This window comes from Megalops cyprinoides, chromosome 1 (assembly GCF_013368585.1).
Source record: "Megalops cyprinoides isolate fMegCyp1 chromosome 1, fMegCyp1.pri, whole genome shotgun sequence".
NCBI classification, from domain to species: Eukaryota; Metazoa; Chordata; class Actinopteri; order Elopiformes; family Megalopidae; genus Megalops; species Megalops cyprinoides.
In genome coordinates, this window is record NC_050583.1 from 3138456 (window position 1) to 3166448 (window position 27993).

At 46.3% G+C, this 27993-nt stretch overlaps 2 protein-coding genes across 3 annotated transcripts; both read left to right on the top strand.

The window, feature by feature from the left end:
• Positions 1-2: 2 nt before the first annotated feature.
• Positions 3-22647, top strand: LOC118782490 (adhesion G protein-coupled receptor E3-like). The gene is made up of 18 exons (XM_036535878.1): positions 3-27; positions 2130-2273; positions 2656-2811; positions 6409-6765; positions 7869-8015; positions 8790-8821; positions 9602-9782; positions 10388-10501; positions 11553-11734; positions 11852-12013; positions 12507-12713; positions 13122-13354; positions 15775-15841; positions 15948-16039; positions 16207-16369; positions 17273-17381; positions 20808-20859; positions 22557-22647. The coding sequence occupies exons 1-18, from the start codon at positions 3-5 to the stop codon at positions 22645-22647; spliced, it is 2514 nt and encodes an 837-aa protein (XP_036391771.1).
• On the top strand, positions 20610-27993 carry LOC118773183 (PDZ domain-containing protein GIPC1-like). 2 transcript variants are annotated; one of them, XM_036522011.1, is made up of 7 exons: positions 20610-20859; positions 22300-23045; positions 23507-23692; positions 24181-24361; positions 24679-24791; positions 25882-25963; positions 26283-27993. In XM_036522011.1, the coding sequence occupies exons 2-7, from the start codon at positions 22737-22739 to the stop codon at positions 26432-26434; spliced, it is 1023 nt and encodes a 340-aa protein (XP_036377904.1). In that variant the 5' UTR covers positions 20610-20859; positions 22300-22736; the 3' UTR covers positions 26435-27993. The 2 variants fall into 2 exon arrangements, with proteins under 2 accessions (XP_036377904.1, XP_036377912.1); XM_036522019.1 differs by having other exon boundaries at positions 20610-20776.

Genomic DNA, 27993 nt, shown 5'->3' on the forward strand with positions numbered 1-27993 from the left:
TGATGGAAGAAGCCATGGAGGCCTCCGGTAAGTTCTGTCTGACACCGAATTTTTACATTTATTTTAGTTATTATTATCTTGTGCTCAGTTATAGATGTGGAATGGAATGTCTGTTTTGGTTGCTGAGCAGCTGTCTTTGCTATGGCAACGGGGGTCTTTGAACAGTTACTGGCTGGTGCTTCTAAGCATCTAACTGGAGGAACAGACAGAGGCTCCTACAGGCTTAGTTCTACTTTACTAGCACCTAATGACACAATGCCAATGACATCACAAAGACCCCGATGTCACAATGGCAAGCAGACCAACAGAAAAACATGTAAGTGCCGAAAAAAAAAAAAAAAAAAACAGTGTAAATTCTTCTTTTAAGTTACAGACAATGCACCTTGGAGTTAGACTTAATGTAGGCATTTGCGGGGAATAAAATCACAGATCAAATGAAATGAAGTTAGGATGAACACTCGCAGCTCAAAACACACCTTCATAAACAACTGATCAATGCATACATTCATTTAATAACAAAGATGGACATTGGTCATCATTGGTGTTAGTGGTAAATTAGTTCAGCTCTGGTTTGCCCAGAGAAGTTTTAACAACCAAGACGTTTTTTAAAAACTGTGGATTTTTTAAAATAAATAAATAAAAAAATTGAAATGGGAAAAATGGACAGAACAAGTGAGTTTTCCAGGGTGGAGCCCCTGCGGATTTGAATCTGTGTTGGTCTGACCTTGATTTGGAAGGTCACTGTTGGCCATCTAGAACAATGGAGTAACAGCCTTTACTGCTGATTTGACTGCCCACATGCCACAAACGTATGAAATATTTAAAATAGATGGAAGCGTGTAGGTGTTTGTGTAGGTATCGTCAGCCCTGGAATAGACACTGCAGATCAGAACAGACGTGAATATGCAAAACCTTGAACCAATCCGTGGCAAAGGTTACCTGTATACACACACCTGCACAGGAGAGAAGTCGTGGACACACACAAGCGCATACAGACACACTGGCAAAAAACACACAGACACAACTGTCAGGGTTTCAGAGACTGCTTCCCGTAACAACCAGCAGGCGTCCTCGTGACAGCCAGTCTGGCCCGGTTGCCTGCTGCTTCCCCGAGCTTCCACCAGAGGGACTGTCTTCCTGTTTGTGCCTGAACTGTGTGTGCAGAGTCTAGTTAAAATGTTTTCACCTGTGCGTAATTAGTCTCTCTGTGTTTGGTGCTCTGTTTAAACCCTGCCTGTGGCTTGGCTCCCTGCCCACTCTTGAGCTGCCCTGCGTTGTGTGTTTCCCTGCGCCCCACGTTTTCTTGTTTCTGGTCTCCAGCAGAGATTCTTGATTGTTTAAATCGATCTGCCTCTGCATCTGGATTCCTCCCGCTCAGTTGTTACAACAACAACAACACACACACATACCAAAAAAACCACACACTCACACACACACACATACCAAAAAAACCACACACTCACACACATACCAAAAAAACCACACACTCACACACACACACACATACCAAAAAAAACCACACACTCACACACACACACACACATACCAAAAAAACCACACACTCACACACACACACACCAAAAAAAACCACACACTCACAACACACACACATACCAAAAAAACCACACACTCACACACACACATACCAAAAAAACCACACACTCACAACGCACACACATACCAAAAAAACCACACACTCACAACGCACACACATACCAAAAAAACCACACACTCACACACACACACACACATACCAAAAAAAACCACACACTCACAACGCACACGAACACACAAATACCGAAAAAAACCACACACTCACGACACACAAACACACACCAAAGAACCACACACTCACAACACACATGAGCGCGCGCACGCGCGCACGCACACACACACACACACACTGCATCGTGTGCTGTATAATAGCTAAGGAGGGCCATCAAACCGAGCCAGATGGCCAGATAAGGAAAGATAATGGGTTGAAAGCGTAAGAGGTTCACAGTGAGAGCTTTGATGAGGGCAAACAGAAGAGTGACACAGTCTGCCAGGACTGCCAGTGAGAGGATGGGGGGGGGGGGGGGGGGGGGTCTGCGTCCCGATGGCATTCCATTCTGCTTCCCCCGTCACAGCTGTGGATGGGTGTGACCCCGCCCTCCCCGAATGTGGCCCAAATTCGAGCTGCGTCAACTCCACAGGAGGCTACGAGTGCAAATGCGAGGCGGGGTTTGGAACTATGAACACCTCGTCCCCCTCGGACGCCAACCCCTGCTCAGGTGCAATTCCTGCGTATGTATGTGTGTATGTGTGTGTGTTTGTGTGTGTGTGTGTGTTTGTGTGTTTGTTTGTGTGTGTGTGTTGATCCTTGTGTTTTCTGGAAAAAAATGCAGTATTTGTGAAAAATACTTTTTTTTTTCTATGCAATGCTGTTTAGATTAAGTGTGTCTCTTAAGCACCGAAATGTGAATTAAAAAAAACATTAAAACAGGTTTATGACAAATAAAAAACAACAAACGACAACAAAATGTCATGAAGAGAATACATAAAAATTGAAAAATAAAATTCTGAAACAAATGAAACAGTCAGCAGTGCGTCTCCCTGCGTGTGAAGACGGGCCGAAAGAAAGAAATGGCTTCCGATCTGTGCTCTTCCCTACAGTCGTAAGCACGAGGAGAGGCGAGCTGTGTGTCTTCCCTTTCACCTACAGTGGGGTGCCTACCAGCTCCTGTCTCCACCACTCCGGCTCTTGGTGGTGCGCCACCACCGCCAGCTACGACCGCGACGGGACCTGGGACTACTGCGAGAGGAGGCAGGGTAGGCAGAGCACGGAGTGAACGACACGCACTCAGCGCCCTCTTGTGTTTCGTTCCTGCCTTGTTCTTTGGTTGTGCCGTGAGACCGTGTGGAGGGGTGCTAATGGAGAATTGAATTTGAGGTGTTACGTACTTCTGTTTTTTTTTTTTTTTTTTTTTAGTTTGGTGTACCAAGCCTTGTCTTTCTTTCTCTTGAGTCCTCAGTAAAGGAAACGTTATTTTCTTTGAACCGAGCCTTTTCTGTCCTGAGTCATCTCCGCACTTGTTACAGCGTGAGATTTTAGCGCCATAACAGTAGCATGATGTCTCGCGCCTGCTGTTTACACTCAACCTTCGCCTTTTTTGGGGGACAAACCCCTGAATTTGGGGCTGGGATTGTTCAGCGCCTGGGTTGCAGGCATCCTCGTGCTGGCCAGGTAGCGTTCGTGGGCTAGTTGGGAGTGGCCTTTCCTCTGTGCCAAGCTATTTACTGAGGCAATTTGGGGTTAAGTACCTTGCCCAAGGGTAGGGCTGGGCGACATAGCTGTCGTGATATATGTAAATATATAAAACAGCTATTTTTAGCGTAATAGCAGCAATCCCCGGTGCGTGGTGTTAGGTTTCTTCCCGTATTGTTTTCCCTTTAGTCAGGGTTGGAGCCGATGGCTCATTGCAGAGGGGGCGAGGACCTGTAGCGGGCCCTTATACAGCGTATTATGGGTTGTATGGAGATGCAAGACAGTTCCAAGGGGAAACTTACCCTACAGTCACACGGACGTCACAGGAGGGAGACAAAGCGACCGGCTGCCATTCATTTTCAATGAGAGGTGGGGATTTACCGCGACAAGAGACAAACGGCTGTTGCAAAGCCAAGTAGGCGGGGCTAAAATAGACTAGAGGTCTATTTTATGCAAATACTGAGCGATGTGACACGGCCACTACCAACGGGAGTGATGGCAGCGTGATGCACGTTGCTGAAACCAGATGGCTCTGGCTGAAACGAATGATGCAACATTTTGATTAGTTCTGTAACCTAGTAATCATCGGGCTAGGAACGCCCGTAAGCGACAAGCGACAAGGGCTCCGGTCGTCCGTGTGACCGTAGGGTTACGGAGACGGAAAGGCGGAACAGAGAGAAGTGCAGATGAGGTGATGCTATTTCAGCACACCTCAGTGCATGAGACCACTTTTACTGTAAATACCGCAGCTCTGTCAGCAGTGACGGCGATCGCCTAGTTTCTCCTTTGGGACTCGAACAAAGGGCTTAATTTTTCTGTTTGTACACTTACACAAGGATGCTGGACAGCAAATGAAGTTTTCTGTAACTCTGTTGTGTCTCTGCTCATTCAAAATAGCTAAATACCGCGGCTCCATTAGCAGTGACGGCAATGATCGCGATGAGAAACGTAGCTAGGGGTCGGTCAAAACCATTACGCCCTCAGTCTGACTCTTTTATTTTTTGCCACAATCAAGACACACAAACAAACTTTATTCAAAATATTCAACTAAACAACAAAAATGCATGTTCAGTCAGGCAGATTGGGCCCAAGGTGGGCCCCTTTGTAACTGGAAGAACCGTGGGCCCGGGGCAGCCGCACCCTCTGCCCCCCCACTCGCTCCGCTACAGCCTTTAATCATACCTGATGTGGGAACACACCTCCAGTTTTCCGAGGCCATGTGAAAAATGCCACTCGTATCTATTCAATGTTGATATCACAGCAACAGCACTATGCTGCTTCCATGTGGTAGATAGAAACACATGGCTACAAAGACAAAGAGTGAAAACATATGCTATGTGTTTTTCAGAGCTTATAGGTAAGTTAACCAACATACAGATACAAGTGAGATTTTTCTGCCCTGGAAACATTTCACTGAACTTTGGAGGTGTGCTCCCACATCAGGTATGACTAAAGGGGAAAAAAAACACAGGAAGAAACCTAGTGTCACATACCAGGGATTGCTGTTATTGTGCTAAAAACAGCTATTTGATATATCGTGACAACTATATCACCCAGCCCTACCCAAGGGTACAACAGCAGTGCCTCAGTAGGGAATTGAACCAGCAACCTTTTGTTCATGAGTCTTGCACCGTAACCACTATGCTACACTGCCGTTATCTTTCAAAGGAGCCCAGCCCACCACAGTCACTAAAGACCCCATTCCACTCATCAAAGAAACAGCGGCTTCTTGGTGTCCTCGCCACGTGCTCAATCTGAACATGCAATAACCCCACGCTTCAATTGGCTAAATTGCCAATCGTTGTATATAACACAGTGCAATAGCTGTCTATAACAAACTGTTTTTTTACATAGCCTACCTCATTAATTCCATCCTTATGCCATTCCATGTGTGTGTCCTGCACTACTCTTGTTGTTTGTTGTACCACATCTTAATGTTGGATGGCATTTGTTGTTGTTGTCACCTTGAATATCGCTGTATGAACGCGCTATGAGAGACATTGCAACTGGAGTCAAAATTCCTTGTATGTGTAAAAGCATACTTGGACAATAAAGTGTGATTATGATTGCTAGATAATACCTTAATCCATTCCTTTCTGCCTCAGACGGTGTGAGGTAGGCGCTCTGGCAGAAAATGGATGCAGTACACTGCCCAGTGGCGGCTGAGGGGCGCTTAGGTGGACTTTGAAAACCTTTAAAACCATGAGTGTCAGGGAGCACAGGCTAGGACTCAATCGCAGACCCAAAAGAGCGTAGGTTTCCAGGCAGATTAACGAAATCACACGGCAGATTGAAAAACCAGTTCACAGGCAGGGTCAAAACCAGAGAGGCAGTCCAAGGGAAAATCCAGATACGGGAAAGTCGGAACAGGCAGGGTCGGTCAACGGGCAGGCACAATCGGGCGAACAAAACAAAGCGGCAGGCAAAAACGGATCAAAAAAACAGGCAGGTCGAAATCGGCAAACAGCAAAAGACGAAAAACGGCGGGGACGAAACAGTGGGAAACTACTGCTACGAACTAGCAACAACTACACAACAAACAGGGTATATATAGGGACAGTCTGATGAGGGGATGAGATGCAGGTGTGCAGGTAATCAGGCGGAGACAGGGCGGAGAGCAGGGCAGGGCTGAAACACAAGGGAAAAAAACAAAAGCACATGGAAAAAAAAGAAAAAAAACCAAAACACAAGGGCTAGGGGGCGGGAGCACTGACAATGAGAGGCACTTTGTTCAGTCAGTGTGGCTCCAAGGCGCCCCCAGAGGGCCAGGGGGGCGAGGACGTGTGAGGTTTCTCTGCCGTTGTCCCCCGGTGGTGGAATGACCTTCCACGTGTCATCTGTTTCGCCGAATGCCTCACTGTTTTTAAGAAACATCTGAAGACACAGCTCTTCTGCTCTCGCCTGATCACCTGAAACACTACCCCCCTAAAGCAATTCCTTATGTCCTAAACTCTGTTTTCCATTAAAAAATAATGGTTTAATGCACTATTGAAACTTGGTCATGCAACACTGTTAATATTGTGACTCCACGTATGGCTTTTTGCTTGTGTTGTACTCTGTCTCAAATGTAGGTCGCTTTGGATAAAAGCATCTGCCAAATGAATAAATGTGAATGTAAATGTTCATTCATTAGTTCCCCTGCCTCGTCCCACTCTGCCCAGATTTCTGCTCGACCTACACCAACCTCTCCGACCCCTGGCGCAACGTTGGGTTTACCTCCACCTCCTTCCCCGACTTCCCGCGGTGTGACTCTCACCTGAGCGAGGGCTGGTACCGCTTCACTGGGGTCGGTGGCGATATCCTGCCAGACGTCTGTGCCCCGGCCCAACATGGTGGCACCAGCGCCCCCGTCTGGCTGAGCAGTCACCCCGTGGACGGGGGTGTGAGTTTTGAGTACTGTTCCCACTATCAAGACGATTGCTGTTACTGGAACAGCACCGCAAGAGTCCACACCTGTCCGGAGGGGTTCCACCTTTACTACCTGGTTCCGACTCTCCTCTGCTCTGCCTTCGTTGTCCGTAAGTGTCATGCCAAAACTCTTGGCAAGAACAAGGTTTTTTTCCTGCTTACCCCAGTTTGGTCCTGAGATATCAATGCAGCAGATGTGAACTTCTTTGAAACTTGCTGTTGTTGTTGTATGAAGGCCACAAAGACTGCAGAGCGCCCTCTTGTGGTGTCCATGCTCAGTGCACCAGCAACGGTGGCTGTGTCTGTAGTCCAGGATACAGGATTCCTTCTGGATTTCTTCCCACTGGTGACTCAGACTACGGATGTACAGGTGAGGGTGTAACTGCTAATACGGGTGTACAGGTGAGAAGGAAGCTGTTAATTAAGGTGTGCAGGTGAGGAAGAAACCACTACGACAGGTGTAGCAGTTAGGTGGGTTAGACAGGGTGGGGGATATAGAGGAGACTGTGTCACACAGGGCAGGTGACAGGTGTGTTCTTCGCCACAGATATAGAGTGCAAACAATTAATCTTTTCATACGAAATGGATGTGAAACGAGCTAAAGTAATCAGTATTCAATAAGAGAAACAACAATCCTTAAACATTTAACAAAATGACAGTTGAACAGTTTTGGGGGAAAGGTGAAGATTCTCCTTCACAAGAACAAATGAACACACACACACACAGAGTCTCACATGCCCCCACACATGCTCACAAGAAGTACAGGCCCTAGGGTTAGCATGTTATGTCCATGTATGATTACACAGTGTTATTGCAGCTTTGATCCTGTCCTTCTGAGGCATGAGCCAGTGGTAACGTTTCAAACAACCAGGATCATCTAAATGACAGAGAACATTATAGCCCGCAGAAACGCGGGTTACTCTCGTCACCAAAACGAAAACTTTAAACGCTCCAGTTCCTGCACCGAAATGATAGTCACTGAAACCTCTTCAGGTCAAATTCGACACCGTAGGCTTGTATATCCTCTCTCTTCTTCCAGTCAGAAGATCACCTTTATAAGCTTAGCTGGAAAGGAGGCAGTCTCTACCTGTGTGTTGGCAACAAAGTGTGCATATAAGATGTGTTGTGATGCAATCCTGACAGAATATGCAGTGTTGTTACACAGTGTCTGAGCCCCAGTCACGGCCGTGCTTCTCCTCGCTGCTTTGTGTAGATGTGGATGAATGCAGGGAGAATGCTACAATCTGCGGCTCAAACGCAAACTGCAGCAACACCGCTGGCAGCTTCACCTGCGAGTGTAAGGAGGGATTCATTCCCAGCCCGGGGCTCGAATGGAAGCTGGGAGTCACCACCTGCACAGGTGAGTGGAGAAGTGAAGCTGGGAGTCACCATCTGTACAGGTGAGTGGAGAAGTGAAGCTGGGAGTCACCACCTGTACAGGTGAGTGGGGAGGGGGGGCTGGAAGTCATCACCTGTACAGGTGAGCTGGGTTGGTTGGAATCAGTATAGGGCAGTGTAGGATGACAAGGGGTGTTGCCAATTTAACCTGGGGGGTGGAGTTCTGAGTCCTGGGGGCCGGATGGGGAGATGGGGTAGATAGTACCCCCTTTTTGTGTCAAATGACAATGACCCATCGGCACTTTCATTGCTTAGCACCTGTGGTATTGGCCTTCATTTTTTTCATGCTGTTTTTCATCCAGCCGCTTCCAGGTCGATGCACTGATGCTATGCCTGTAAGCACTGCATCTACATCTGAATTCTTCTCAGTCAGCATCCAGGTGACAAAACTGAAAATGTAACCGAAACCAAAACCCAAAACGTCTTGCTTCAGACATCTCGAACACAGCTGCTAAAGCCAGGGAGAAAAAAAAAAAATTGTGATTCTGAAATGGTTTTACCTCATGAAATATGAATCAGTCAACCAATGAAAATTAGTTCCACAAAGCACGCGTGAAGTTAACCACGGAACAGCAGGGCCCACTGGAAGGGTTAGGAGGAGAGAGGGCGTGGTGAAAGGAGACAGCAGAGAGCTCAGAGTGGCAGCATCTGAGGCTGAGCCAGAGAACCAGGCCGATTCGTGCTGTGCAGCAGCTGTGTGTGTCGCTGGAGACAGACCTGTGGCTTTGTGTTGCAGATTTGATGGACATCATGCCACAAGACTGTCAGGTGAGTACATGAGTTTATTTATTTATTTTGTTGGGGGGGGGTGTGAAGCTAGCAGTACGTTAGCAGTTAGCCTTGCTTATGTCACATTACATTATTGTAATTTAGCAGACATTCTCATCCAGAGCAACTTACACAGGTTACAGTTTTTTATGTTACCCTTTTACACAGCTGGGTATTTTACTGAGGCAATTGTGGGCGAAGCTACTTGCCCTAGGCTACAGCAGCAGCAGTGCTGTGGGTGGGGGGGGGATCGAACCAGCAACCTTTGGGTTATGAGTCCTGCTCATTACCGCTCTGCTGCTGCCCTGCTTACTAATTGTGCGACCCAGTTGTCCTCAATGCGTCGAGGAACGCCCACCGAGCGTGGATTTAGGGGGAGTGTTCCCTACTGCTCTGTGATGGGTTAGCCTTCTCACGTTACTGTCTCATCAACTTCAGATATCATCTCATCAACTTCCTGCGGCCTGTTACCCAGAGTAAACCAACAGAACCTCTGTCAGCTCAATACCGTGTCTTTGGGCTGAGATGACAAACACTGTGTGTGTGTGTGTGTGTGTGCGTGTGTGTGTGTGTGTGTGTTTCAGGGACTCCCAGAGATGCTGTGTTACCTAAACTACCTGAATGAACTGATAGAAAACAGCACCTTGTCAGACCTACCTCTGCAGGTGAGGAGACTGTCTTTGCTCCCTGTTTGCCTGTGTGAGTGTGTTAAATTTGCTGTGTGCGCGCTACGATCATTAGCGCAGACCATGTGTCTGAGTTTCTGTTTTGGTCGCGTAGACCGCGATCACCCTGCTCGATGCGGTTTTGGGTGGGATTGGGAACCTCTCTCTGGAGGAGAACGGAGAGGGGCTGGTGGGGGCTGCAGACGCCACACTCAGATCCACCGAGAAGCTGGTCTCCACGCAGGTCAAACCCACATCCACCCACGTCAGCGATGGCTTCCAAGCCAACAGCATTGGTATGACCATTTGTGAGAAACATAAGAAGGCATCGGTTGGCACACACCCATACAAACTTTAATAAACACCCAGATGAACGTAAATAATATCATAAAAAATTTAAACAGCTCCATGACTACTAAGCCCCACAAATAGAGGCACATGTGGCAGCTGATTTTGCATTATGTTACTGTCATTTAGCAGATGGTCTTACCCAAGACGGACTGACAATTTTGTCCGTTAATACAGCTGGATATTTACTGAAGCAATCGTGGGTGAATTTATTTTGCCAAAGGGTACAGCTGCAGTGTCCGAGCTGGGAATCAAACCTGCGACTTTTCGGTTATGAGCCCTGCTCCTTACCACTATGCCACTCTGGTGCTGATTTTAAGTTCGTTAATGTGCATCAATGTAATAAGAATAGCATAGAATAGTGTTTATATCAACTGCTTATTTCTTCTATCCTGCTCATGTCCATTACTGGAAATACTGACACTGAATTCATAGCCTTGCATATTTCTGACCTGGATGAATTAAGCATTTCAAATAATTTTGGAAAGTATGTCTTTTCATCTCTCAGATTTGTACAGAGGGTAATAGATACATTTTGTTGTCTTGCCTTCAGTGGTGCAAACATTTTCCATGGGACCGCAAGCTAACCTGAGCCAGTCTCTTCAGCTCAACACCTCAGATAACTTCATAAACATTGATGTTATCGGCATCACCGAGAGCAACAATGGTAAGCCCGAGGTCTCAGTCTTGCAGACTCAATGTATTCATCACTTCATCATACCTTACAGCAAGGACTAAAACACAGGGCGTGGGAGCAAATAATGAAGTGAGATGTGTGGAGGTAGTGGTTAAAAGTCAAGACACATCAGTCTGTGGGACCCAACAGAATACCCAAGGGCTGGTGAAGAACTTAATGACATACTGTAAAAATTAACAGTCCATAACCTGTAAGAGTCCCCCATATGTTTTCAGTTAACTTCATGTAATGCTAGACCCAACTGAGCATAAAGTTCCAGTTCCAGAGGAATTCCATTCCAGTACCTTTCCATAGGCAGAAAAAAATGGATTAAATGGCAAGTCTTCGTGTCTACACCTTCCCCTCTGCTTTTTCCTGGAAACAGACGCTGCTGAATCCCAGTTCATATCCTGAAGCAACATGATATGATGTGTCCAATGGGGAGAAGCTATTGCAGCGCTCTCCCTTTTCCATCTTCAGACTCTTAACAGAAATGTCTTTGACACAGAAAACACTAGATGTAATGTGCTCAGCCTCAACATTATAGTTACCAATAGCATCATATCAAAGAACATGGATGCAAAACAAAATTTTGTTACCTTGATCAATATGGACCATTTATAGTATTATATGATCTAAATCTTTACTTGTCTCATTCTCAGCTCTGTGAGGACATTCACTTCACTTAGTGGTCACATAAGGGCTGTTCTAGATTATTCTGTTGGGATGTTAACAGTCAATAGTGGCAAGTGATCTTAGCAGCTTATGATACCTGAGCCCCTAGTGAAAAACGAACGATTGGGCTTGCATCTCTCTGACTCTCTGAGGGGGACTGGGGGTCGGTGGATGCTATGATCAGGAGCGGCAATCCTGGTTCTGTTGGTGGGTTCTGGCCAAGGTTTTGATTTGTGTTGGCTCTGTCAGTGTGTTCCCCAGGATCCACATTCCTTAGAAGTTCTGAAGGGAAGCCTACATTTGAATGAAGGCTCTGTGTTCTGTCTAAGGTTCTGATTTCCGTTGGTTCTGTCGGTCTGTTCTGCAGGATCTGCAGCAGTGGCCTTCATGACCTACACCAACATGGAGGATGTGCTGAAGGCTGAATTCTTCCACACGGAGAGAAAGACCAGCAAGACCATGATGTCCAGTGTCGTCTCTGCCTCCCTCCCCAATACCAAAAACCCAACACTGCCTAAACCTGTCAACTTTACCCTGAGACACCTCACAGTGAGTCCTTGCTCCATCCATACCCCTCACTAATACCTTTTAACAAAGTTTCCACTGTAATGACATTGATTTGGTGTCGCTATGAATTTATATGTTGAGCCTCCCTCCCTTTCTCAGCAGGTGGACCCTGAGGGCCAGCTCACCTGTGTGTACTGGAATCAGAGCAGGTGGATCGTGGATGGCTGTGAGGCCACAGAGACCAATTCCAATTACACCGTGTGCACCTGCAACCACCTGTCCACCTTTGCCCTCATCATGCAGACGGACACACCACCTGAGGTGAGGAGGGGAGGGAGATGAGTAAACCAATCAGACAGAAGACAAACAGATTTATTAGGTGGGCCCCAACCAAGATGATCAATACACAGCACTAACTCATATGCTTCTCTAGCTCAATGTAAAACTGGGTGTCCATTGACTCCGCATTAGTTGACATTAATCACTCAGTAAAATTAAATTTGATATGAGCTCATAATAAAGAAATTTCCAGAGTGCTAAAGCAAATATATTTTATATGAACAATTAAGATTATAGCAAACCTGATGTGAAACTGTGGGATATCATAGATAAGATCAGATAAATCAGAGATAAGACAAACAGATGTAGTAGGTGGTCCCAATTCATCACCTGATCACATTACTGATACTTGTGTCAGAAGCTGCAGGTGAAAAATCACTCAAGCAGACAGGGGGTAAAGTTATGTGCATCTGAAGAAGTGATTAGTTGGTTGAATAAAGGTTTCATTCAGCTGTGGATTAATGGATGTTTCCAGGATGACAAACATCTGGAGCTGATCAACACTATCGCAGTGTCAGTGGGGCTGCTGTTTCTGGCCCTGGCCATCCTGACCTTCATCCTCTGTCGCTGGAACCCTAAAGTCAGCAACACAGCACGCCTCAACCTCTCCATCTGCCTCTTCCTGGCCCACCTGCTCTTCCTGCTGGTGCAGAGTTTCCTCTCTCACATCCAGAAGCACAAGGTTCTCCACCCACAGCCCCCACCTTCAAAGACATCTCATCAGCTGTGTTGTATAAGAAATACCACCTCCATGCATAATCTCAGAGTTAACTGTCTCATCATCATCAGTAGTCAAAGAATTGGACTGGGGTCACCAGAAGGTTAGAGAGGAATGTAGAGGGAGTTTAAGCTGGACATTGAAGTTTTCCAGCTGAATCACCAGCGTTCCATCCTCTAGGAAAGTGCTGAGAAGGAATTTTGACAATATTGATGGAGATGTTAGTAATGATGATCATGGTAATGATGCTGTTGATGATGATAAACTTCATTATGATCACATGGTTACAGTGCCGTGGTAAAGCTGCAGATAATGACAGGGTGGTGATGATGCTAACGCTATCGATGGTTATCATGATTTGTCCCTCCTCAGCTGGTGTGTGCAGTGATCTCGGGCGTGCTGCACTTCCTCTTCCTGTCCAGCTTTGTGTGGATGTTCCTGGAGGCTCTGCAGCTCTTCCTGTTGGTGCGCAACCTGAGAGAGGTCAGGATTATACAGAGGGAGGGAATTCACTGGGGCTTCCTGCTGCTGATTGGCTATGGCGCCCCCTGCCTGGTGGTGGGTGTGTCTGCAGGAGTGGTTCCCAATGGATACGGCAGTGATCAGTAAGTGCAGAGAGGGGCGGGGCCAAGGGGATGGGGTAGGGCCTGTACAGAATGATCAACTAGTTCCATGTTTGTTTGCCTGATTTCTTGAATGTTTTGATTCTTTTGTGTTCTAGTGTTCTAGATTGGATGGAAAAGGGTTCTAGAATGGCTAAACAGACTAAACTGGTTAGGTCAGGATCCTGACTGATGTTGAGGATTGGAGTTACATAACATTACATTATTGCCATGCAACAGACACTCTTATCCAGAGCGGCTTCCATAGGTTACAGGTTTTTATGTGTTATCCATTTATACAGCTGGATATTCACTGAGGCAATTCTGGGCTAAGTAACGGGGGCAAGGGTACAGCAGCGGTGCCCCAGAGGGGAATTGAACCAGCATTAGTGGAACCTCATTACCACTATGCTACACTGTTGCCGCTGTGCTTGGTTAGAGAAGGTTCTGGCCTGGTTTGGCATGGCTGTATAATAATGAGGTAGGGTTCTAGACTGATCTGAGGGTTCTAAACTAACAGTACAGCAGGTTTTTCTGTGCGTGTAGAACCACTGACACTTCTGGAGCCAGTAGGAGCCATCGGTTAAAGTCCTCATGGGTAATAGCTGGCTGAGAGCAGAACTGGGTGCACTACATTACATAACTTTATGTTATTAACACTAACCTTGATATTTTGTAAGTATTTCTTAATGCCATCTGCAACCGAAGAGTAATTCTCAGGGGTTAGGACTCTGTTAGCAGGGACAACTTTCAAATTGTGAAAGATGGATTTTCCTTGCAGAATAAATAGCCTACAATATGTAAAATGTCCTTCTCATCTGTTGATTCATCCGACTATAGATAAATCTGACTATAGATACACTGACAGATGTTTTATTCGTTTCTTTTAATTTGTTTTTTATGGAAGTCGAAGGATGTCACCAAACGATAATTCTGTCGAAGTCGACTGGCTGATGGAATTGCCCTGCCGTTTTTTACATGTTTGGTCAAAACGACTGCAATTTGGAATTATCCGCTTTTTCAAGAGGAGTCGAAGTTTCCGCTATGATAAATTTTTATTCCACTGCAATGATAATCAGTGCTGATAATTTCCGTAATTACGAAATTTTGTGCGTCATCATTTTCTAAGTTAACCATTCACCATTAGCCCGGTATTAAATATAAGTATCACCAGAAAGACAGCCTGATACAAACCCTCAGGAATTGACATGCTCTGTAATGAATATTTTCAGTTAGGCAATATGGCCGTAATATTCATTTAATTTCGCAATGGGTTCTGCGAGCAGTAGCCAATTGCGCTCGCCGCAGCAGGCGTATGGCTCTAAACCATATAAAACAATAATTAAACAACAACACATGAATGCAACACTCTTCATTGAATTTAGCTCTGTAACTTACAAAATTGATCTTGGGTGTCAATATTTGAATATTAATATTAATACTAATCTGGCATTTAAAGGAAAAGCTCATTTGGAAAGTCTATGAAATTGACGTCATTTGAGCTGTGGCGCATCTGATAGCGGTCAACGTAACGAATGTTCCCGGCTTGCAAGATGTAGTGTAGCCTACTGGCTCTGTCGCAGCCTCTTTGACATAGAACCGCGCACGGATGCTGTAAGCTGGGTCATTATTCTGAATCCCCCTGCACAATTTTTGTAACCTTTTGGTCCGTGTTGTGGACTGTTTGTAGTAGTGATAGCCGTTAAGCGTATGAATGATCTTTCACATTTCAGACAGAGGCGTTGAGGCATCCATAGCGGCGAGTGCTTTCCTGTACCTGTAGATGGTTGCTTTGACATAATGAACAAAAGGGGAACCTGCACAGAAGACCGATATGAAAGTTTTTTAAGGAGCGGAGCAAAAAGGAAAACATTCTCCATATGTCAAGTTTAGGGATTATTTGTCTATTAAAATCACAAATTGGATAAAAAAATTTCATGTCAGAGCTCGCAAAATTCGATACATGGCTGAATGAAACCGTGGGCAATATTTGCACGTAGGAACACTGTCCAGTCATAAGGCATAATGGCAGGGAAAACTGTCGCACTCTTGCGCTCAAATATATTTTTATTTTTGGACGCTGTTGACATTCCTTGCATGACTCATTAAGAACACAATTAGCCATTACTTGCATAATTAGTCAGGAGAATGTGCGGATTGTTAAAACATTACTGATAATTGAGTGCCTGCAGCGACACCTGGAGGACAGCGATTAAAATGCATGTTTAAATGCCCATGGGTCATGTGCTGGAGAAAAACAGAGGGCCCGATTTGTGAGTAGGCCAACTGTATTCTGATGGAAGACAAAAAAAAACATACTTACACATATTTAAAACAACACAGATGATGATGGCTATCAGCTAACCTCAAATACTTTGTTCATTTTGCCTCAGCCTTACGACTCTGGATCTGGTTTTTCTTAGGTGCTGGTTGAAGACCGAGGAGAACATGAGGTGGACTTTTCTGGGGCCTGTGTGCTACGTACTTTCAGTATGTACCTACATTCCTTCTACTACGGAAACCGTGTTTGTTTCTGACAATGGTCTGTGCCTGTATTCAAATTTTTGATTGACATGCGATTGTGTCGTCTTCACAGGTGAACATCGTTTTCTTTGTAGCAACCATTGTAAGCCTGCGGTCCATCCTGGCTGACCTGCACAGTGACATCTCTCTGATGAGAGACACCAGGTAGGAGAGGGCAGACACAGGAAAGAGAGGACAGGTTAATGTACAGCTAGGAGAGATAGTTGAAAGAGGTGAGTTAGGACATGTGCAGGTAAGAGTACAGAGGTGAAATACACAGATTGGCATGAAAAGGAATTAAAAAGACCTCTCATCTCTCTCTCTTTGTGAAGGGTCATGGTGTTCAAAGCGCTGGTCCAGTTCATCATTCTCGGTTGCCCCTGGATACTCGGCTTCTTTGTGAACAACAACAAGATGCTGGAGTATCTCTTCCTGCTGTCAACCTCCCAGCAGGGCACGTTCATCTTCCTGGTACACTGCATCCTCAACAGAGAGGTGAACACCTGTTCATGCAGTGTCTCCTGCCTCTCACCTTGCTACAGTCAACCTTACCTGTATCTAGGCCCCAACCCCACCACCTGATTCACTCTGTCCCACCTCTGTCCCCTGTCCCGTGTCTCTGCCCCGACTCACCCGTTGTCAAGTCTGTTTCTCTTCTCTGTGTCACTTTCTATCTCATTCTCTTTTCTGTGCATTCTGTGCCTTTGGCATCCCTACTCAATCACCGGTCCCCTGTCTCGCCTCTTTAACTGTGTCGACAGTATTCAGTCTCACTCGCGACTCACCTGTATCCCCGCCCCATTGCTCCATTCTCCTTTGGCTTATAATCACCCACCTCGTTTGCCTCGGCTCCTCCACCCTCTGCCCATCATGCTCCCCAAATCCCCTGGCTAACCTGTATCCCCTCTCTTACTCTATCCTGTGTGACACTGCTCCCTCATCGGTCCATTTCTTTCTCTCCTTTAGCACAATCCTTCCTACTTCATCTGTCTCGTCTGTGTCTCCTCCCCATCTCACCTATCTCCCGTGTCCTCATTTCTATCTTCCTCCTCCTCAGTGTCAGTGTATGTGTGTGTGTGTTGCAGGTACAGGAACAGTGTCTTTGCCATTCTGTCTCACCTGTGTCTCTATTCTGTCTCTCCCATCTCTTCTGTCTCACCTGTATCTCACCCCCATCTCATCGATCTTATATTTCTACAGTCGCACCTGTACCCCTATCCCATCTTACCTATATCCCATCCATCTCGTCTGTCTCACCTAAATCTCCATCCTATCTCACTGATCTCATACTTCCACTGACTCACCTGTACCACTATTTGATCTCACCTATCATCCACCTCCATTGTTTTACCTGTACCTGTTCTCCATCTCACCTTTTCCTCTTCCTATGTGTTGCAGGTTCGGGAGCAGTACAGAAAGTGGTGGAAGACTCTTTGCTGCTCCAGTGAAGCCTCTGACTCCTCCCACTCCTCCAGGATGTCCATGAATTCTCCGAGCACCGCAGTGAGTGAAAGAATCTTTAACTGCTCTGCGGTGGAAAAGGGCCTATGTCCACATTTCTGTATTTTAACCATACTGAAGTAGAGAAGCAGCCAAGCTCAGAAATTTAGCTGTAGTGTTCAGATACAACATTACAGCTACTGAAGCAATTTATGTGTTTGTTTTATTTATTTATTTATATTTTTTGCAGAAATAACATCCTCAGTTTCAAGAGTGGTCCCACACATTCAGAGATTCTTCCTCAACTTCAGTTCTTGCACGTCCTTGTTCAACATTCTGGTCCCATGAACCAAAACATGCACAATTTCAGAGTAAAGCTTTTTTGTTTTGTATATCAGTAGTATCTGCTTCAGTTAGAGAACATGTTTAAAGCTGTACATGAAAATGTAATCATTGTAGATGTGAGTATAGTTCACCCCACTGATGAGCGGGCTTGTTGTCTGGGGAGTTGCGGTGCCCACAGTGGACTCTGGAGCAGGCACCGAGCACTCAAATGAAGCTCCGTGTCCTCAGCTGAGGGTAATGGCCAAGAGGATGAGGCTGCAGGGAGGAACAGCATGAAGGATGCTCCCCTGCAATTCTGCAATGTCTCGGAGTGGCCCAGAACTCCTTCAGCAGAGTCCCTAATTATCAGGATTGAGGGATTGTGGGAGGCAAAGGAGCCCCCTTGGAGGCTTTGGGAGTTTCACTGGACATGCCTTCCTACGGCAGAGACCCACAGGGCCCAAATGAGAGACCCCCCCCCCTTTAGGACACACGTGAGAGATCACGTGTTTCGGGTGGCGTGGGAGTACCGGGGTGTATTCTGGTCCTCCAGTCAGGGGCTGGTGTCCCTCCCTATCAGTACTGAATGATTTCCTGGTCCATCTCTCTCATCCCCTCACTCACTGTCTTCACTCTAAGATGACATTTTTCTTCTACATCACATATCTTGTTTTATACCCCTCAGCCAATAAAACAGAAATGTCTTTTTCTGCTCTGTTGTCCTAGTTATTTGTCTTTAAGTTTGGAGTTGGGAGTTTGTTTCCAGTTTGTGTTTTATGATAGCCATATTCGACACAGGTTACTTGCACCATTTTTATATTTTACATGCTTTTGATTGTGCTGCCCCCCTGGCCAGGTCTTCCTGGCAAAAAGAGATTCTATATCTGAATGGGATCTTCCTCATTAAATAAAAAACAGAAATTACAGACCATCCTAAATTTTATTTTGAGCAGGTTGAACTGAGGCAGAGAAAATGAGTGGGAAAGGGAAACCTACACCCCCGACTGAAACATTCAAGGCCCAGCATCTCAATTTAAAGACGGGGACAGAAAATACTGAAACGAAGAAGGTTTATGGAAACGTGCTGGCAGTATAGGAGAAAAAAAAAGAACAATCTTTAAAGCAACATGCTACATAGTGATGTCACAATGAGGCGGTAACAAACCCAAAAATGGGCGGAGCAACCATTTACAATGCATAGTTAAAAAAAAAAAAACTAATTCAGTTCAGTGAGTCTTTGATAGTACATAATGGCTCCACTCATTTTTCAATTCATAAAACCTTTTTTTCCCATAATCATAAAGCTTTTAATGGAGTGAACCTTCAACATCCCAGAAATAAAACTCGGAGTGATAAACAGGTTGTACAGAATGAACTGTAAAAGATGAAATATCATACATTGGCAAAGTACAGTTTGACAAACTGTTATACCATGAATTCAGCAACGCAATGCAGTCTAAATACAAAACCTTGCTTTCTACAATTAAAAAAGAACAACATGTACATGTGCGAAATGTTGTCGTCAAAAATAAGAAATCATGACAAATCAACTAACATTTTGTGAAAGAAAATAATAACCAATTTACATTGACATTATGTTAGCTGTGTTTGTATTAATGTTAATATCATACTTATGATTATCAAGCTGAGTTTATAACCAAGAGTAAAGAGTTTACTGCATACTGTAGTACTGCTGTTGTACCCTTGAGCAAGGTGCTCTAACCTGCCTCAAAAATACGAATCTGTATGACAGGACATGTGAGAAAATCAAGGTATGTACCCATGAATATGGTTACATCTGGTAAGAAGGATAATTCACATTACACGTAATGTGAGAACAATCAAAAGAAGCAAGAACAGATTAATCAAAGGATGATATTACACTCACAGAAACTTGGACATATATATTCGCTTACCTTCAAGCTTCTAAGTAATTGGTCATTACAGATAAACAGGTCAATGTTTAATTTGAAAGGTCTTGAGAATTACTGCTGTGTCACAATGATCTTTGATGATTTATCTATTTGAAAATCAGTTATTATCATTATCTATATTCTACTTCCTATCTGTGTTAAAACAGAGCTAACTTCAGCTCCAGGTGACTTTGTTCCTGACCATGAATCAAATGGAAATTTTGGGCCTTATATTTTAAAGGTAAATGTTGTTGGTACACGGTTTTCAACATTTTAATGTGAGCGTTTGATGTGGAACCAGGGGTGTCCATGAGAGCTGACTGCATTATGAACTGTATGACGGACAGGGTGGGGCGTTGGTTACAGTTACTCTCTCACTCCCAAAGGACTCGTAGATACAGCAACACCTCGGCGCTGCCATCGCGATCTTTCCGCACCTGTCCTGTCAAAGACAAAAGAAGGCGGCGATTTTTCCGTCTGCAGCCTTTTACTCCTGTGTACTGACGATCGGGTTTGGCAGGAAACAGCTGTTTTTCGCCATTGCCTACATGCCGCGGACACCGCAGACACTGCGTCTCCTTTCCTGGAAAGGAAGGATGGGGTCAGTTTGTGAAAGCTATAGGTTGCTTTTGGCAGTCACAAAGCGGAGTCTAACACCAGCAAAAGTTGTCCATAAATGACTCAGAAACGTTCCATGGTACTAGTGTCAGAATAGCTACTTTGCTAAACAAGCAAGATTAACTTGGCACTTTACGACCTTGCTCAGATTGTGTTTGACAGTGAGTCCAATACAGTAGGTTGCACAAGTTAAGGCCCATTGTGTTAGTATTATTATTTTCTATTTACAACATGACTTTTGGACGAAACCACATTTTCCCACGGAAACGTGCCATAGAGGCCAATGCGCTGATTGGAGCATTTCCTTTGTGCCACGGCTTTCAGTGATTGGTCGTTGTCAGGTAACAGTGCCACGGCTTTCGATGATTGGTCGTCGCCGGGTAACTGAGCCCCGCCCTAACCGGAAGTACTCTGCCTTCCTCAGTTCGCTCCTCCAATGTTGGCTGCTAGCTGGGTAGCAAGGTTAGCCGTTAGCCGTCGCTCATTTGATTCAGTACGGGGTTAGCGAGCCGGCGGCCCCAGCTTTTCCACTTGCGACAGACAGGTGTTCACTGTACCACCCAGCCGCTCTGGACCGACCGGTTGAGCCGATTCCACGGATTGTGCTGTACGTGAACGTTGTTCTGATCCGGATCCAGATTTGCCTTTGCGGCGGGTGACGAAGAACATCATCATCATCACGCGAAAAAGGTAGCCAGCTAGCAGGCTAGCGAAGCTAGGCTAGCTGGGCTAGCGGAGGAATGCTCCGGAATGCGGCGTTATAGTTATCTTTGTTAGACCGACTCTCCTTTCTTCACACTCTCTCAGCTCGCTTATTACAGGGGTGTGTCTCATTATCTAGCCCATTCAGACCTGTGATTTCTTGTGTAATGTTAGCTGGCGCTAGCTAGCAGACATCATTTTACAGTAAATAGCTTGCTAGCTGGGTGTATGAATTAGCCGGCTAAGCTATGTTTTCCATCTGACGTAGGCGCAGGTATGCAAAGTTAAATGTCTGGGAACGTCGGTGAGGTCCTGCACACTTTTTACTTATGACATTAGAATAACTAGCCAGACAACTAGCAGTAATTGCCATTAAATATAGCAGGCTGAGCTAGGTAATATTAATTTGTTTTGCAGGTTTTTGCAAGTGAGTTTATCCAGCTAGCAAGCTAATTCCAATTTAAGACTGTAACTAGCTAAACCCTGATCTCGCGGCAGGAGCTTGCTCGCTAGCTAGCAAAACAGCTACGATGTTAATGTGTCCTAATGTACCAAAATGTTTTACACCGATTTTTACGTATCACCGTAAGAAAGACAATGGAAACTACCTAGGTTGATGTCTGAGGTCGTGAGTCCACTATATTTAATCCTGTTTAACTTTAGTCACCGGTATGATCGAGCAAATCTAGCTGAATCAAATAAGCGGCTATAGGTAATGAAGTTTTCATGTGATCCCCGTTTAAACCACGGAAACAGCTGCATCCACTGTTTCTCAATTTTCCGTCTACTGGCCAGAAGTTAAAAACAGATTGAGCAACAAATTATGAAATTACATTCCCACAAGCTTGGATACTATATCCCTTTACCTTCAAGTTGCTAAATAAGTAGTCATTACAGATAAATGTTTAATTTGAATGCTTTGGGTGTGTCACAGTGATCTGTGCTGATTATACACTATATGAAATTCAATGACGATCATGCTCTAGTTTCTGTTTCCTATCTCATTTAAAACGGAGCTAACTTCAGCTCCGGGTGACTTTGTTCCTGACCGTGAACGAAACGGAGAACCAGTGAACCGTTTCTAAACATGCAAAAATGTGATCGTCAAGTGCTTTTAATACGGTCTTAAATGCTATTTACCATGGGGAGTTCAGTGCTTTATGTGAGGGCAGGGCAGTAGAAATCGGCTCCGCGTCGTTAGGTTTGGTTAGCAACAGAGCACAGTGGAACTGCTTGTGGGAACGAATGTCACTTCGTAGGAAAGGGTGTTGTCGGATTGATACGCGTTCACCGAAGATTATTAAAACGGACACACCTTTTTCTTCCTGTAAAACCAGTCTGGTTGTCAAGCTGCAGGAGGCTAAAGTGGCAGAATATCGTATCGTTATGTAATTCATGCACACCACTCTCGTTTTTTTCCACCCTCAGGTCTACAGGATAAGTGTCAGTCCTGCAAAACTCCTGCAAAAAGCACATATACTAAACAAAGGTCTGTTTTTCGGCCGGGATGAGGGAGCAGAGGCTCCTCCATGCTGCGGACGCAAAGTGAACATGAGCACTGGATGCGGCAGCAGCTCGGGCCTCCGCCGTCCGTCACTCTGAGGTCACTGGCGCTGCGAGTCTGACGAGGTCCTCAGCGTCTGCACCGCGAGGCTGAAAAGAACGGCCGCTCTGGTCTCCTGCAGTCCTGCCCCGGAGCGGTGGGGTGTGCTGGCACGCATCCCCGCGCCGCTGTGCCAGTCCGCCGGAGGCCTGTGCCAGGCCCGGGTGGCATGAGCAGGGCGAGACCAGCCTGCGTCTGAGCCAGCAGGAACGCTCCCAAACCGTCTGCAGGCCTTTCCCCCTCCCCGCGCTCGGACGAGACCATGCCTCTGGGCCTGGGCCGGCGGAAGAAGGCCTCCCCGCTGGTGGAGAACGAGGAGGCGGAGCCTATCCGGGCGGGGCTGAACGTGGGCGGGCCGGAAGGTGGCGGGGGTGAGGGCGGGGGCGGCGAGGCGGGCTCCCTGCAGGGGCTGCAACCCGGCCTGCCCCCCCCGCCCGCCAGCATGCGGCCGCGCCTCATCTTCCACACCCAGCTGGCGCACGGCAGCCCCACGGGCCGCATTGAGGGCTTCAGCAACGTGCGCGAGCTCTACGCCAAGATCGGGGAGGCCTTCGGGATCCCCGCCACCGAGGTGAGCGACGGGAGGGGTTGCTGTGGGGGTTGTCGCACTATGGAGGGATTAGATCGAGAAAGGCAGGCGCACTGACAGACTCGGGTATGACAGTATACTAAGTCTTATCAATGCAGGTGCACTGACAGACTCAAGTATGGAATTACATTAATGTCATTTAGCAGACGCTTATCAAGAGCGACTTACATAGGTTGCAATACAGCCGGATATTTACCGAGGCAATTGTGGGTTAAGTACCTTGCCCAAGGGTACAGCCGCAGTGCCCCAGCGGGGAATCGAACCAGCGACTTGTGCGGTTGTGAGCCCTGTTCCTTACCACTATGCCTCACTGCCGCAGTGTCAAAAACCCTATAAATGCAGGTGAACTGACAGACTTGAATGACAGTGTGAAAAATCTTATCAAACTCTCTCTCTTGGGTCCTGTTTGCTTTATACCCCCCCCCCCCCCCCACACCCCCCAGGTAATGTTCTGCACACTGAACACCCACAAGGTGGACATGGACAAGCTGCTGGGGGGGCAGATCGGCCTGGAGGACTTCATCTTCGCCCACGTGAAGGGGCAGAAGAAGGAGGTGGACGTGTTTAAGGGCGAGGACGCCCTGGGGCTCACCATCACCGACAACGGAGCCGGATACGCCTTCATCAAGGTGGGCGGGAACCGCGCTGACCCCCAGCGAGGTGCTCTCTCTCTCTCTCCAGGGAGGGAGAGACGGCCTCTTCGCAGGCTTGGTAACTGCTGTGGTTTCACAATGCAAGCTTCAGAATGATTCCTGTCTGTACTGGTCCCCCAGCAGTGGAATGAGCTTCCCATGGGGGTCATGGCAGCGGAATCACTGGCCATCTTCTGACACAGACTGAAGGCCCACCTCTTCAGACTGCATCTCAGATCCACCTCAGTCCCCGCCCCCTTGTATTACTTGCTGGTTGTTTTAAGTGTAGTACCACGATGTGTGGGATTCTGTTATCTAGTGACTGTGATGTATGGGTAAGCATCTGTTCTACCCTTAGTTTCTAGACTGCCTATTTTCAGGTTAGCACAAGTTAACTTGTAGGGCTTTAACGGTGTTGTAGTGAATAACGTAATATAATGAATAATTAATCAAAGAATAATTTTACTATTATCTGTTCTTTTCAGAGAATACGGGAGGGAAGCATCATAGATCGGATACAGGTCATCAACGTGGGGGACATGATCGAGTCCATCAACGGGCAGGTTCTGATTGGCTGCAGGCACTACGAGGTTGCCAAGATGTTGAAGGAACTCCCCAAGGGGAGGGATTTCTGTCTGAAGCTGGTGGAGCCGATGAAGGCATTCGGTGAGTCCACGTCTGTCTGCAGGAAGAAGGAGTGATGTTAATGTGTGGACGTCAGCACAGTTGTTGGCTGTAAGCTGCCACGCCGAGCTAGCCTAAGTATACGGAACCGTGCGGCCGCTCAGAGAATGGCCGACTGGTCACTGAGGAATCTTAAACTGAGAGCCCAATAAATTGGTTTGCACTGATGGACTTGGATGCATGTGGAAATGGATTGTGTGTGGCGATGTGCTTGCCAGTATTTGACATATCTACGTGTGTGTGTGTGAGGGTGGGTCGTCATATTTACGAGTGCCTGTGTGTGTCGTTATCTTCCGCAGACATGATCAGCCAGCGATCGGGGGGCAGCAGGTCGGGCTCGGGGGCACAGCTGGGCACGGGACGGGGGACGCTCCGCCTGCGGTCAAAGGGCCCCGCCACCGTGGAGGAGCTGGTACGGAGGGAGGGGCATCCATGTGTCCTACACCCCCCCGCCGTCACGGAGACGGGAGCCCACAAAGCCACAGGGCCAGAAGCTGACAGGGGCCTGCATGATATCCCAGCATGCTTTTCCTGTCATTGTTTTTCTTTATTAACTGCAATTACATTACATAATTGGCATTAGGGCTGGGCGATATAGCTGTGACGATATACCTATATATATATATATATATATATATATATATATATAACAGCTATTCTTAGCGCAATAACAGCTATCCCCGGTATGTGGCGTTAGGCTTCTTCCCGGATTGTTTTCCCTTTAGTCATACCTGATGCGGGAGCACACCTCTCGTTTTCAGAGGCCATGTGAAATGCTTCCGGGGGAAAAAATGCCACTCGTATCTATTCAATGTTGATATCACAGCAACAGCACCAAGCTGCTTCCATGTGGTAGATAGAAACGCATGGCTACAAAGAACGAAAAAACATATGCTATGTTTTTTTCAAAGCTTATAGGTAAGTTAACCAACGTATAGAAACAAGTGATATTTTTCTGCCCTGGAAGCATTTCACTGAACTTTGGAGGTGTGCTCCCATATCAGATATGACTAAAGGGCAAAAATACGGGAAGAAACCTAGTGCCACATACCAGGAATAGCTGTTATTGCTCTAACGATAGCTATTCGATATATGACCACGGCTATATCTCCCAGCCCTAGTTGGCATTCAGCAGACACTCTTATCCAGAGTGGCTTACATAGGGTGTGGCAGTTTAATCCATCTATACAGCTGGATATTTACTGAGGCAATCTTGGGTTGAGTACCTTGCCCAAGCATTCAGTAGCAGTGCCCCAGCTGGGAATCAAACCAGCAACCTTTCGGTTACGAGTCCTGCACCTTAACACTATGCTACACTGCCACCCCGGTCTTAGTTTAAAATAGTGAATTTGACATGTTAAAATTCCTCATTGAAATCATTAATGCTGGAAACTGGAAAAGTAGCTGTTAATGAACAGTGGATTTGTAAAGTGCGGAGCTTTTTTAATGTACCAGTGGTGAGCTATAGAAAGGAATCTCTAAGTTCTGTCTTTCTCTCCCAGCCCTCAGCCTTTGAGGAGAAGGCTATTGAGAAGGTGGATGATCTTCTGGAGAACTACATGGGGATCAGAGACAGTGAACTGGGTACATAATTCTGTGTGTGTGTGAGCATATAAGCATGTACATTTCATACGTCTGCATGTCTATAGTCTTTGTATTTGTGCGAAGGAGTGTAAATATGTGGGGATCAGAGACAGTGAATTGGGTATGTAATTCTGCGTGTGTGTGCGCGTGCATATTATCTTATAAGCATATGCATTTCATACGTGTCTGCACATGTAAAATGTGTGCGTTTGTGTAACTGTGTGAGAGTGAGACTGTGTAAGTGTGTCGGTACCTGTGCGCCTGTGTGCGGGTGTGTGTCCGTTTTTGGTTGACGCTCTCTCTCTCTCCGTCGGGGCAGCGGCCACCATGGTGGAGCTTGGGAAGGACAAACGGAACCCGGACGAGTTTGCGGAGGCTCTGGACGAGACACTGGGCGACTTTGCCTTCCCTGACGAGTTCGTGTTCGACGTCTGGGGCGCCATCGGCGACGCCAAGGTGGGCCGGGTCTGACCGCCGAAAACGGGAGAGGCCCCCCAACCGCTTAACCCCGCGAATGAGACTTGCACTGCAGTGGCACAGAAGTACCACTAGGAGCCGCTCTAGTACCCTTGTTTTGTTTTTATCTTTTTGCTACGCTGTGTACACTCTTGTACGTCTTCTTTTTTATGTCAGTGTTTTTTGGGAGGTGATCTGTGAGATGTGAGATGTAAGTGCTTTCTGAATCAGAAAAAGGAAAAAAATACGCCCCCGCTCTTGCTCTGCAAGGCCTTTTTTTAATCTGTCAGTTGCTGTTGGTCACCCTCAGTGACTCATGAATTTTGGGAAGTGTATGACTTAAGGATGGTGGGGAATTGACAGGAGAGAGATGGAGTTTATTTTCTGGGGAAGAGACGCATGCTTCCGAACTGTCTGTCTGCTTAGTCCCCTGGGAACTGAGAAGGGGGTTTCCTCTTGCCTGTAGGGGTGGTGGGGGGTAACCTTTGACCTTTGGTATGAGGAAATGCCTGTCCTGTTCTGAGGAGCTGAGGGCAGTGGACCCGCCCTGTACTGAATGCACAGCATTGCGCTGTGCTGTGGAACTGAAAGTTTTGCTTTGTACCACTGAGTGCCACAAGGTGGCGCCCACGCTCTATCACAGTCACGGCTTTGGGACCAAGACAATGAGGAATGAAGATCAGCAGTAAGACCGTGTTTTAAAGTACGACACTACAGGTGACTGTCTCCAGGGGCCCGAACAGACTGTCCCAGATCGTCACGGTGACCTCAGTCTGAGCATTCCGCGCTGTTCCCATTCTACACCAGATTTGACTCTGTTCCATACCAGATCTAATTCTGTTCCACTCCAGATATGACTCTGTTCCGTGCCAGATCCGAATCTGTTCCACTCCAGATATGACTCTGTTCCGTGCCAGATGTGAATCTGTTCCACTCCAGATGTGACTGTTCTGTACCAGATCTGAATCTGTTCCACTCCAGATATGACTCTGTTCCGTGCCAGATCTGTCAGGTCTATGTGCGTGCATGACTAAAACCTAGGGCTCCAGCATGTTTGAATTTTACATTTTCCTTTAACTGAAGCGCCACCACTCTTTGCCTGCTGAAGAATTCAGAATGGGCCGAAGTTTCGGCTTGTTTCTGGCTCCAAATGCAAAAAAAACTGCAACACTACTGGTGTGAGGCCGTAGGCAGGTCAAACCGAACAGGGCAGGGATGGTCCTTTTCACTTTTTACAGACTTATGTGTATGAATATGTATAAATATGGTAAATCTAGTTTTCTAGCAGTAAGGTATGTCAGTCTGTCACACTCTGAATGCTGTTAAACAGTATTAGTATGAACTGTAAAAGTATGAAATGTGATTAATAACTGTTACACACTGAAAACTTCAGGTATCTTTTGAAGACTCTGTTACACTGTTGGTGATTCTCATTGTAATAACTGTTGTAATAACAATAATGATCATATTTACACACTGAATAGCCACTATGATGTCATCCTCTCTGTTTTTTTTTCCAAATGAATGGGGAAATGTGATTCTTGGCACAATAATAAATAGAGAAATTGAAACGA

Bases quoted from the DNA above. Each gene is read 5' to 3' on its own strand.
- LOC118782490 (XM_036535878.1), top strand. From the start codon at position 3: ATGGAAGAAGCCATGGAGGCCTCCG. The intron at 6,766-7,868 runs GTAAGTGTCATG...TGCTTTGTGTAG, and splicing joins CTGCTCTGCCTTCGTTGTCC to ATGTGGATGAATGCAGGGAG. The intron at 12,014-12,506 runs GTGAGGAGGGGA...GGATGTTTCCAG, and splicing joins AGACGGACACACCACCTGAG to GATGACAAACATCTGGAGCT.
- LOC118773183 (XM_036522011.1), top strand. From the start codon at position 22,737: ATGCCTCTGGGCCTGGGCCGGCGGAAGAAGGCCTCCCCGCTGGTGGAG. The intron at 23,693-24,180 runs GTGGGCGGGAAC...TGTTCTTTTCAG, and splicing joins CCGGATACGCCTTCATCAAG to AGAATACGGGAGGGAAGCAT. The intron at 25,964-26,282 runs GTACATAATTCT...CCGTCGGGGCAG, and splicing joins GATCAGAGACAGTGAACTGG to CGGCCACCATGGTGGAGCTT.